Here is a 13,204-nt window from a genome sequence, read left to right as displayed (position 1 = left end):
TCTTAGGAATTTATATTTACAAATATTTATCACAATTTTATCATAATGTCCCTCTCTTTCTTGTTCGCCAAGAAATACTTTTAAATTATAATTTCCCGTGGTTTGTAGATAATATGTGAGCAGTTTGTAACACATTTATAAATGTTTTATGTTTGTAATGGAATATTATGTTGCCTATCAAACAGAACTCCAGCCATTTAGTTTAAAACATCTTACAGACAATGCGAAGTGTTTGCATCATTAAAGATAAGAAAAATGGGGTTGTGTACTTGTGATTACGTGAATTATTACTGAGTCAGAAGTTTCTGTTATGTACAGCTCTCAAGGTTGGGATTTTTGATCTGCAATGCCTTTGTCACAGAATAAAAGTTTAAAGATGTCAGCTATAGTGTCGGCCATGGGATGTTGGCTCTCAAACATACAAATATCAAATACATCATCAACACTTTATATATTCCATTCTTTATTAAATGCTTTAGGATTTAATGAAATCACATGTGGTATCTGGTATAACAGCACAGCTTGTTCTTAGGGATTTAACGTTCTAGAGAGAAGCAAACAAAATTACACTATCAGTGARTTATCTACCATTAGTTTGTCTAGAAGGCTCTTCACAAGCTGTGTTTTTCACTCTTGCTTGTTGCAATAACAAGGGGKTTTATGTCTGACATTACTTTCTTTTTATGTGGTTCATGAACAAAAAAAGTCAGAACAAATCTTGCAAGGTTATCAGTTCTTTCTTTGCTTAGCCTGTAGTTCAGTTTTATCTTTTCCCAGAAAGATCAAGCTTGTTGAGACTAGTTTGGTAATTCCCAGATGTAGCACAGCCTAATCCTGAGGTTTGTGCAGGAATGTGCTAGTTCTCCATTCCCTTAATTCTTYTAACGAAAAATAAATGTATCCAATGTCATCCTGGTGAAAACTAATGGTTGTTCTTTTCAGTCATCTATAAATGTTGAAAAAGAGACAACCCTCTTACAAGACAAGCTCTTCGGAATACTTACCATTTTTTTTCCCACGTATTTGTGTGATYCCTTGCTGCAGATGGCTCTAGGCATAACCACAATGTCAATACAGTTCATGTGTTGTTTTTCTTTCTTAGCGTGTGCATGCAGTTACATAGCCCTGCAGGTTAGGAACCAAAATATATTGCACATCAGCAATTTCAATTTGATCCTAAACGTTTTGAAGAACAGCTGCTTCTCTGTTCAAAGAATACTGAGGAGCCCTTCAGGAGAAGAAAATCTCCTGAATGGTTACAGCAAATGATTAAGTTTGACAAGCTAATTTTAATGCAAAATTGGAAACTACTTTCTCCCTAATGTAAAGTGGGTATCAGACTTCTGTTCTAAAGAAGGCCTTGCAAAGATTTAATTAAATGCTAGCAGAATACTTTGGAGCTTTGATAGTAAGAAGCAGTACAAGTTAATTGCTAATTTTGTTAAATAAAGCTCTAAGATGTATTAAAATAGCACAGAAAAATAGATACTTTCCTACTGTTTCCCTTTAAATGTTACTATCTATTACCAGAGGATAGATTATTTTTTGGAAGAAATATTTATATGTCCAAAATCAAGAGACATTATTGACTTTTGCAAGATTCGGAGAATATCAAGTTTATAAAACTTTATCTATAGTCTAGGATAAGGACATTTAAGATACTGCTTATTAATATAGAGAGATTAATACTAAGGAAAATCTTTCTTAAGGAATATTATTTGTATCTGTAAAAGTCAAAACAAAAACAAATCCTTTAGAAATAAAGTATTTCAGAGCATCTCTTGAATTTGCCTCTTCTGTTTTAAGTAATGGAAAAGCTACTATTCTGCCATTAAATAGAAGTTGCCAGCAATTCACAGTATATTTTATTTCCATCTTTGTTTTAAACCCTATTTTATCAGTTGCTGGAAACAATGAATTTTCCCATATTTAGTCTAAAATGAAAGATGTTACTTTTGGGAGGGAAATTAATAGCTTCAGGCCAATTCATTTCAATCAGTTTTTAATTATTCTAGCACGATAAGTATTTCTGCCCGTATGTATATAAAAATTTTATAATTTGAAACAACTGGAACTAGCTTGGCTTGTGGCCTGACCTTGCAATTTCTTATACACTAAATCTGTTATACTACTTCTTGGAGACTGTTCACATGTGTTAGAATTAATGAGACTGAGTTCTTGTTTTGTCATTCTCAAATGAAATCTCCTAAGGTACAGGCCAAGTTTGCAGCCAGCTGACTTACTGTGTTTAAATATTTGAAATTAAAAATATTTTAAATTATCATATGTAGTTTTAGATGCATTAGCCTGAAAATGGTTTCAGTTTCCCTGTTATTATTTATTATTTCTCTTCCAGCAGTACCTGGCAACATTTGCAGAGTTGTTATTGTGCTAGGTGCACAAAACCCAGTCCAAATGATAGACTGCTCATCAAAGAATTAATACTTCTTGTTATTTCACCAGTTTACATTTGCTGAGGATCAGAGGAATGTGGAAGTTAAGAACAGATCTCTGGATGTTCAGCTAGTCCAACACCCCGGTGAAGCATGTCCAGTTTAGGATGGATTGCTCAGGGCTTTGTCCAGTCAAGTTCTGAATCTCCCAAGGTTGGAGACAGCGTGTCCTCTGGGCACGTGTTCCACTGCTTCATCACCCTTGTGGAGAAAAAGATTGTCCTAATATTGGAATTTCCCATGTTCCAGTTTGTGCTTGTTGTCTCTAGCCCCATCCCTGAGCACCTTCAAGAAGGCTCTGGCTTCATGTTCTGTGTACCCACACACTAAATTGCCCTAGACAGCAATTAGATTTCCYCTTAGCCAGGAGTTCTTAGGGCTGAACGAACTTGCTTCTCCCAGCCTCCTCCTGTCTGTCCTGGTCTCTGCTCCTCTGACTGTCTTGATGTCTTCCACTGCAGTGTGCTGTGATGGGTCAGTGTCTCATTTGTGCCAGAGATCCCAAAACCAGATACRATGCTGCAGATTTGGTCTTGCAACAGCCAAGCAGAGGATCCAGAATGTCTCCCTGGAAGTGGCTGCCCCAAATGCACCACAGCTAGGAACAACTGGCAAATGTTCATATGCTAGGATCATTCTCAGTTTTAGCCATTGTAAATTACTACTGCTGTTGAAAGAAGTTAATTGTTTTGGATTGACTTTTGGGGGTAATGTGGGACTGGGGATGGTGTTAATTTTAACACAGATCTACCTTGCAATCCAGTTTGTTTCCAGGCCACACAAATGGCTGTTCTGGCACAAGAGAGTGGGCCATGTGGACAGGAGTGGCAGGAAAAAAGGCAGGGCCATTTTTTTTCCTGTAGCAATTCTGGTTTGTGTCAGCTTACCATGACTAGACTCCACAGTCTAAAGAGAGATGACGATTTAACTAAGATTAGTGAGGACTATGGCCAAGAACCTTCATATCAGTAAAATTAAAAGTGTTAGTTAAATTTTTTTACTGCTCTTGTAAACAAAATTATGAAAATAGTTTGTAGATTAATCATATAATATCCATCATATGTTTATTCTGACAGCAGTTGTGTGGAATGTCGTCTTGCTTTAATACTCAGTTTAAYGGAGTAGTTTTATGAGACTAACTGCAGAAAAAAAAAATTTTCATTTGCTGCTCTTTTGTACAGTACTATGGCAAATGTCCACATTGGGCTTTTAGTATTGTTACTTGATTTTTTCTTTACATAACCATTAGTTATTTCCCTCAATTGTACCACAGTTTGTTTTTTAAATAAGATTCTACTGAAGGGAGGAACTTAAAAACTCACCACAGTATTTAACATCAGTTGACATTTACCGCAATCTCTAATTATTGGCACAGAATCTGTCTGGCTTCTGCTGCTTTTATGGTTCTTCCAGCTTGTTCCAGTGTTTTTTAGTTTTACCATCCTGCTGTAGATGAGCTAGATGATAGTAGTTTGAAGCAGCTGAAGATCTACTTTTATACAGACTCTGTCCAAAATAATTTTGTTYATTGGTATAAGCAGTGTAAAGATGAAAAGAAAGATTTCTACAAAACCTTTCGCATGTCAGTCCCAAAACAATTCTTTCGCTACTCAAGCAAAAAAATTCTGTTGGTTTTAGACACAGGAAGCACAAAGWGGAGTACAGAATGTGCATTTCATTAGGAAGAATATTATATTTAAATACTTCATTTACCTTGCTCATGAGCTTACGGAAGTATAAATACCACATAAATAAACCAATATTAGATTTACTGTTTCTCTACTGAAACCAAATCCACTTTCATCCTGGAGACTTTGCAAGAGAGGTAGAATATTTGGAATTATTGCACCTCATAAAGTAAACTGAAAATTCAGTTTGCCTATTCCATTCAAGGATTTGTGTTAATGCATTTTTATTCCTGTAATGCAGTGTATGAGGTGTTCTGGATACAGGAGTACATAGTTTCTGCTCCAGAGATCTTAAAATTCATGAAGAGATGTGGACTCTTTAGATACTTAAACAGAATGTACATATATGTTTTAATACTGTTTATCATCTATGTGTAGTTACTTCAAAACCATTATTAGTGTATTAATTCCTTGGAAACCTTGCAAGAAGATAAATTCAAAAGGCTTTGTGAGATACTTTTTGAAACAAATTTTTGTACTTGAAAATACTTTTATGACCTTTTAAAAACTGAAATATTTTTATATGCTTAACTAGTTTATACTGCAAGAGTAGTTCAGGCAGCATGGTGACATGCCAAAGAGAAAATGGGATAGATCTGGTTGCCTTCCTGTAGTTTAAGTCTTACTATATTCTTGTCTGGGATCAATGTGGTTAAAAAAAGTAATTTTAAATTGCATGTACATGTTGACCACACCTTGCCTCCGCAGTGGACCACACCTTGCCTCCGCAGTGCAAAGGTTTAACAACCAAGTCCTGCCACCAGGCTCTGCCTCATAGTGTTCAGATCAACAGTGTTTGAAATAATTTGTGCATTTGTCTAAGTAGGGACTGCAGAACTTGGTCACATAAGTTTAAAAATGAAAACCAGTAAGTACTTTGCTAGTGATACTATAAACTCGAGGGAGTGTGTTGGCATAAAGTGGCCCTTGAGAGCCTAAGGGTGGCTTCTCCCGCCGGGGTCAGGCTGAAACTCAGGAAATGACAGTGGTGAGCAAGGCACTGACTCACAGCTGGGGGCGGTTTGCTTGGAGATGGCTGTAGWAGTTCCTGTCCCCAGCTGTCTGCCCGCCCTCTCCTTACTACAGGCATGGCCTGTGCTCCGTGAGAGCAGTTGTTTAATCACTGTAGTTTACAGTTCGGTACATCAAGAACTACGAGCTCTGAATTCAAATTTCAGTCATGCAAAGGAAAGTAGTTGGAAATATTTCAGCAGCTGTTTCCCAAGGAGCTGAGCTGCCCATGCAGCAAAGGTCAGGAGAGTAGCTGCTGAATAGGTTCCAAAGAAAGTTTTCCACTGAAAATAAGCCCAAGGAGTGTGGAAGGTATGCTCAGCTATGAGGCATTTATCTGAAAATGCTTCAAACTGCATTCTTCAAGATCCAGCAGCAACCTTATAATGTAAGGTTATAATACAGGGAGGCTCCCCTTTTCTCAGGCAAGCAGGACAAAATTTGGTAAAGACAGCAAAATGTAATATATCTGTTTACTTACAGTTGAAGGCATACTGTATTATGCAGGAGTACTGCCTGGTATACTATTTGAGAGAAAAGACCATTTCTCTTTCCTTTCTTCCTGTTTCATTCTTGTTCTCTTCCCTGCCAAAAAGAAATGAAATAGTACATGACACTTGACAGTACTATGCCATCAAGAAAATATATGAAGTAGTGAAAATGTTGTTTGATTCTGAAGTCTTCATTGCAGATTTTGGGGAAATTTTGCTCTTAGTTGGGTGGAACTAAGAGATTAATTTTAAGACCCAGCTGGGAGAAGTTTACTTAAACTCACTATCAATTAGAAGAAGTGTTTAACTGTGTTTGCGCAGAGCCAGCACAGTTGACAGAGGCCTATGGATATGGCCATAACACAAATATATAATAATCTTTTAATGGGCYTTTGTCCAAAGAGGACTTCAGATARATTTTAGGTGTTCTCATCCAAAAAAATATGTTAAACTGAACAGAGTGGTCAAAGTTGAGCAATTTTCTTTTCCTGGAAGAGATTTTTCCTTCTGATGTCCCTCTAGCTGAACACTGAGAATTTCTAAAAATATTTTAAAAGTTTCTAACTTAATGATAAATATCCCTCAAGAATACTGACCAAGTTGTCTTGTAGCATTTTTTCACATTAAACTACAAAATGCTTTTGCCAAGACAGTGCCATTGTGTCCATTTCATAGATGAAAAAACTGRGGCATGTGGTAGAAATGGGATTTCACTAAGGATTGTATGCCAGGTGAGTTGTAGAAGCTGGAACAGAACCCACACCTCCTGTGTCTCTCCGCCGAAGCTGCTCTCTGTTAGTCTGCTGTGCCTGAAGTACACACTGATTTCAAGCAAGGAGCAAGACACAGCTGAATATCAGCGTAGGAAGTGGTTTCATGATCATCCTATAATACACATTTTAAAAAGATACTGAATATTGTTTTCAAATGCAACTGTTGTCCAAAAATGAATGCTGTCAGATTGTGATTTTCATTTGCGTGGGTTGTTTTCCAGGCAGAAATTTTAACGGGCATCCCAGTTGGCAACCTGGAAGATGCTGAAAAGGTGGGACGCATGCTGTTAGAAAGAGGGTGTAAGCTCGTAATCGTTACTCTTGGAGCAGAAGGCTGCATGATGATATCAGGAGACGAAACCATTCCAAAGCACGTTCCTGCTGGGAAGGTCAGGGCTGTGGACACTACGGTACGTTTTTGTGGTTTAACTGTCTTGCTTTGGAAAAGACTGCTTAAGCACTAAAGGAAAGCAGTGAGTAATCAGCCAAATCTTTGGGCACTAGCACAAAGGCTCATTTATGATGTGAAATTGATATCTTGCTTCCAGTGCTGTATATATTAAAAGTCAGTTCACCTGARTTTTATAGACTGTATTCTGGATGAGCTAGAATCATTATACATATTAAAGGTGTCCTCGTGTTCCTCCTTTACTGAAATAAATACCTGTCTCTGTAATGTGTAATGCCAGTTGCTTGAGCTGAARTCCTATTTTTTCACCTTTGCCCAGTCATATAATTAATCTTGTCCAGAAGTTGAACACTGTGAGAGAATGGAGATACTACTCACAGTCTGAAACAGAATGTTTGATTCTTCTGACAAAGCATGAATTACTTACTAAATCTAACATAAGGTGATTAAAGACATAATTTTTATGGAATATAGTGAAAAAACCMCAAAAGTTCTTCTTGCTTTATGATGACTATTTTATGATGATATGTAAGGGATGCTTGGTTAGATGCATTTGAATCTTTGACACTAGGGTACTTTTTTTACTTCCTGCTCAGGTCTAAATGGAGAAGACATACTCTGTGAAACCACAAAATACAATACCCCCAGCAAAAGATAGAAACAGGACAGGCAATAGTTAAGATAGCATTGCTGTGAAAACCTTACCACATTGCACATATGGGGCTATTTTGTGTTCCTGGTATTATCTGACATAAATCCAAAATAATTCCAGTGGAGTTACTGAGAGCAGAGAAGGTCATGTTGTATGTACTAACTATACATTTAAATGCCTGTTATAATAACGTCATATTACATATGTTCTGTTACAATAGTTCATTAAAATCCTGGAGATTTTACCATCTGGTACATTCCTTATCTGAATTGCATTAATAATAACTGGTTCTTGTAGCCTGTTTTTTATCCATGGACCTCATACTGATTCACAAAGAGGAAAGGCAACTKCTTAAAGGATGAGAGAACAGAGGCACAGGGAGATGAAATTACCTAGGTCAGTAGCATGCTGTAGCAGAGCTAAGAGTAAAGTCACTTCCTCTCAATCAGAAGATTGCTCATAGGTTTGGACTGTGATATTCTGATACTATGAAAAGCATTGTTTCATTGTTCAGTATAACATTTTTTCTGTATAACTCTGAAATAGAGATAYGTGGCTTTATTTTCCTCTTTTGCCCCTCTGTCATTTAGAAGTATGACCTTGGGTTAGTGCTGGTTTTGGAATGTCTTAAATTTTTAGTTAGGGGAAGGAGGCATCACTGCACTGTACATAAGGTTCCTGGTAGCGTACTACAGGTGCCAAATTGCCTCTGCTTGCTCTTAGCCCAGAATTAAAAGTGCCAAGGAATTGWAAGGCACAGCTCCCAAAGCTGCCCAGAAGGATTTATTAGCCTGGGAGCAACACCTTGTGAACTTGGCAGTACGGTTTCTTGCTGAGTTGGTAAATCCACTACTGCTATCAGAGCTTACTGTCACAGCTTTTTTCTGTATTACACAGAAATGATATTGTTGAAGTGAAGTTGAAGAAATATGTGTGATCTGTTTCTTCAAAAGACAAAAATTGCTTCCAGATCAGCTATTGTTTGGTATCTTAAAGATAAAGATTTGCTGCTCTTGGAATAAAACAGCAGTACTGAAACCACACACTGTGGATGAAAAATGCTTTTTATCTTGCCTAGCAGTTCCGAGTTTCATGTCTGAACCAATGTAATGCTCCTTTTAAAAAAACTCTTTGTATTTTAAATAAAAGCATTTTCTTKGAGTTTACTAAATCCTTGCCCTGCCTCCTTGTGGCCAACAGGTTATTGGCTTCCACATAGCAGAGGATTTTCACAGTTAATTTTGTTAATCTATTTAAATACCAGTGGGTTGTTTTCAGTAAAACAGCTGTGCTCRGTTTATTCTTGCAGCCTAAATGAAAAAATATGTGTTGGCCTTCCATTATAAAAGTCTTGTCGTGCTTAGCCTGATTATCACTTTGCCTGAAAGCAAGTGGTTTTAAAGCAACCCTTACAATAACTAAGCAAAATAATGTCATACTCAGCTAAYCTGGATTGCTCTATTATTAAAATAAGCATTAAACATTCTAGTAGGATGTGTTACTTTGTTCAAACGATGTCCACAGTACATCCTTCCCCATGGGAAGGGTCAAGCTGTGAGGTGGCTTACTACCCACAGGGTATTCAGAATGGTTCATGGGTATGCTCTTAGCATGCCATTTGATACTAAAAAAAAAGTTGCTACCTCAAACTGTCCTGACTTCAGCATCTCAGGGACCAGGCACAATTATATCCAGTTACATGCCTGTATTCATATTGATATTGTTTAGATCTGCAGAAGGTAAAGTTACTGCCAGACAATGAGTTAAATGACGTGTGTACCCTATCACAGAATTTGCAAAAGGCTGCAGAGTCCTTATTAAAAAACAGAGTTTGCCATTTAAAAGATACACATGTAAGATACAAAATYAGCTGCAAAGTCGCCTTTCACTGTAGAAATTTTCCATAGCTGCTTCCACTGCCCAGAGTCCTCTCTGCAGWGCTGCAACTTCAGTACTGACTCCTGGTAATTTCCGTTGTCCACAGCAATTTTAGGAATTTTTGAACAACAAAACACTTGGGTAGGTACAGCCATAAAGTGAGAATTTGACTTCCTTGTCCCAGTTTGTGTGCTCYCTGTTCTCCATGTTCATAGGTTCATCAGAGACACTAAGGTTTGATAGACTGTGGAGCCTGGTTCTTCATCCTAACTCTTGAGGTGGTWAATCTAAGCATTTATTGGCAGAACACTGGGAAAAGCTGGCTCCATYTTCCATGCTGTGGTGGAACATGAATCTGGCATTTTTCACCCACACTAAATCAATACTATAAAGGGGGAAAAAAGGCCTGTTGGCTCTTTTTTTTTAGCGCTAATTATCTTAGTGTGGGCTTTGGTAATGTATGCAATACTTCTGGTGACTGTTAGCAGAGCTCTCCATGCACAGTCCAAAACATGTAGAGCACGAATAGCTGTTCAGAGGGATGTTTTGCAAGACATGGTATTGTAAAGCTGAAACATCTGTTTCTCCTGTTATAGTTRAACTAGTGCAATAAGCTTTTGTTAAGAAAATTAACTTTCCCCTCATTTTACTAGTTTCTGCTCTCTACTTTCTCTGTGCAAATTTTGAATAAACAGGAAAACAAGTGAATTATTGAAAAATCGTCCTCAAATTTTCTGTATGACAGAAAGGTCTGATTAAGTTCACTAGCTGTATCAATTTGTATTTGAAGCAGTTGACGTACATGAGACATTTGACAAATAATAAAGTACTAATATAGGATAGGTATACATTATATTCTATTTTCATTGCTTTAAATAGATGCTTTTAAATTTACTTGACTATATTAAGTTAAATATATGCATGCACTTTATTTTTGGAATAAGCTATTTCCACTGTAGGTGAAACTAGTACATTAAGCTGCATTAAAATAGCTGTGAAGGGTAATTATATAATTCCATTTATATGACACTTCTTCTGTTGGTAGCAGAAGGTTTCACAAATCATTCACAAATTTGATAAGCATTTCATAGAAAACAATAATATATACACACATTTTGCAGTCTCGTGTGTGTGGAGCGGTTTGCCTGCTGCTGAAGCAGAAGCGCAGCTGAGGTGGCGCCCAGCAGCTGCTCACAAACAGCTGTGGGACATGACTGAACACTGTCGTGTCAGAATTGTACTTGAGGTGAAGGGGATGATCTGTGTGATGAGCAACACGATGATCCTGGATTTTGACATCTGCTGCTGCAGTAGCCCCGAACAAGCTGTCTTGGCAGTGACATACGTGGTCTGTTGAGAGAAGACCACAGCTTCATCCATACAGGAGAAAGAAGCTCTGCTCTTTTTGCCCCTTCACCCTCATCTCCCTCTGCTTCTGACAATCACGCAAAGTATAATTTACAGCACTATTTACATCTATTTACGTTTACTAATTATATTCCATTGAAGCTGCCAAGGAAAATTTGTCAGAAGAATGTAATTACTCAAAGCTGGAATTTGGCCAGCCAGTGAGATTAGTTCCCTTCCATTTTGGAAAAAAAAAGCACTATGGGATAGTATGGAGCTGAGTGCTTCAAGTGACAGCTGGGAACCAAGTCAACTCCCCAAGGTACTACCTGGGGCTTGGTATGTGCAGGTGGACATTGTGGAGGCATTCAGGCTRTCTGGAGCTCCAGGTTACTCTGGATCTGGGCTTCAGAGCCATGGCAGTCCTCCTCTGGAGGTGGGGCAGTCTGGTGGTCAGTGGCTATGGCAGGCTGGAACACGTCTGCTGGCTCTGGGATTTGCTCTGTGGTTGCTGCTTGCAGATGAAGGTGGGTTGTCCTGTCTAGGGTCCATGATTTGAACTGGAGAGCTGGCACTGGCAGCATCTCTCCTGTACAGTGGTATTAGTGGAAAACGAGGTGCCCTCTAAGTAAGCCAGAGCTTCCCCTCTGTTGGCCCCCAATTTCTAGGTTACAGCACCAAGATCACTTTGAGGAGAAGGTCATCTAGGGTTAGTTTTTGTAACCTCTAGTTTGCTCCATAGCCCAGCTTGGATCAAGATGCCGAATATATACTTGTACCAGTTAGGGTGACTTTTTAATTTTCATCTCATCTGGTCTTCTAAATGCATGGTATAATTGCTTTATTCTAGATCTCTTCATCAGCTGACCTCTGGGTTTACACATACCACTGTTGTGTGCAAAAGATCCTGCATTAGCACAACGATTACATTTGCCATGTAATTTCTTATATTACCAGCATTTTCTGTGTCTCATTGTGCTTTTTAGATAAAGAGATTGCACAACCTGCTAAAAGAAGCTTACAGGTTGACGTACCATGCTTGTAAATATGAAACTTATTTAGGGGACAGGATAAAATTCAACATTTAACCTACTCTGCCTGAAATTTGACATGAGCATATGATTTATTCTATATAGTTCTGTTCTGTGCAATATTCTCAGAGATACCGTACATAGAGTTTGTCATAATCATAAATGTTACCATTATTTTTTCATGTCGGTTCTGCAACAGAAAATCTCATTGCTACTATGTAAATTGTCATCAGATGTTTTGTGTTCTAATCCTGTTGTTCCCCTCAGATCTCTTATTACAATTTATTAGATCTGTCTCTTTTACTAGGAGAGAGAGTTATGAAGGCTGTCTTTAAACAGTAGATTGCTCACTGAGCAGCTTTGTATTGAACTCGGAAGATGTTACACAACCTTTATTTTAATAAAGCCTCATATAAGTGTATAGCTATATAATTTTAGATATGTCATAGTATTCAGGCCTGTACAGCAATTGTGGTCTAAAGAAGGCAGTGTGGTTTAGCAATTTGAACAAAGGACTGATTAAGAGTTCCAGAGCTCTGCAAAAGACTTGGTGTAAATCCYTGGAAGAGTTACGTGTCTTCTTTGTATCCCAATTTATCTGTCCATAAATTGGAGCTGCTATTAATGTGTTGCATATAAGCCATGAGACGTCTGTTAGAGATCAGAACAGAACCTGGGAGGCCTTTTTCCCAGGCTTGTCATGTAACCTCAGGCCAGTTGTGCTTCTTTGGGGGCTTTGCAAACTCATTGAAGTGCTTCTGCTTGAAGTTGAGAGGTCTTGTCTGCAAAAATATGGTTTACACTAAAATTCTCTGACTTAGCTCTGTCTTCTGGTTTGGAGGAAGCCTGAGCCAGAGCAGTGAAGTGGACACTGAAATAAAGCCTTAGAATATAAATAAATCCAAAACAGTCCTCCTAATAACAGCAATTCTTTGTCTCCTGACTTTGTGGCCTAACGTCTGAGGCTCAAGGGGATATAAATACAACACTCTGTGCAATGACTAATTACTCAAAATTCTGTGCATCAGCAGAAGTGGGACTTGTGGTTGACTCCAATATTATCAAATGCCTTTGCTATTTAATAATCTTGTAGCCGTGCATTATTTAGCATGCCGTTTGCACAAAGAACAGTGATTTTATTTCAGCTATCTCTCAACAAAGTAAAAATGCAGCTGGTAGCAAATGAAGCATTTGGCAGACAATGTGTCTGATGTACAGTTCTCTAACTTGCTAAGAAAAGAAAAATGTTGAGTGTTTAACCTTTTCCTACCCAAAGATGAAACAAGGAGTAAACTTTTGTGGCTTTCCCATTTCTTTTTCCCTAACCCTAAAAAGTAGCTCTTTTATTTTCTTTTTTTTCCCTTTTTCTTTTTCTTTTTTTCTTTTTCTTTTTCTTTTTCTTTTTCTTTTTCTTTTTCTTTTTCTTTTTCTTTTTCTTTTTCTTTTTCTTTTTCTTTTTCTTTTTCTTTTT

The 13,204-nt window shown here is 37.8% G+C and overlaps 1 protein-coding gene across 3 annotated transcripts in view; it reads left to right on the top strand.

Moving 5' to 3' along the window:
* The window catches only part of RBKS (ribokinase), a 71,265-nt gene that overhangs the window by 43,383 nt on the left and 14,678 nt on the right, over window positions 1–13,204 (top strand). For all 3 annotated transcript variants that reach the window (XM_057371209.1, XM_057371199.1, XM_057371190.1), the window contains one exon: window positions 6,638–6,826. In XM_057371209.1, coding sequence (XP_057227192.1) covers window positions 6,638–6,826 — 189 coding nt within the window. The remainder of the gene's footprint in view (window positions 1–6,637; window positions 6,827–13,204) is intronic.

Source organism: Malurus melanocephalus, unplaced genomic scaffold (assembly GCF_030028575.1).
Source record: "Malurus melanocephalus ecotype Western Australia unplaced genomic scaffold, MMel_1.1 scaffold_5, whole genome shotgun sequence".
Classification (NCBI taxonomy): domain Eukaryota; kingdom Metazoa; phylum Chordata; class Aves; order Passeriformes; family Maluridae; genus Malurus; species Malurus melanocephalus.
The sequence above is the reverse complement of the archived record's forward strand: the minus strand, read 5'-3'. Positions and strand labels throughout refer to the sequence as shown.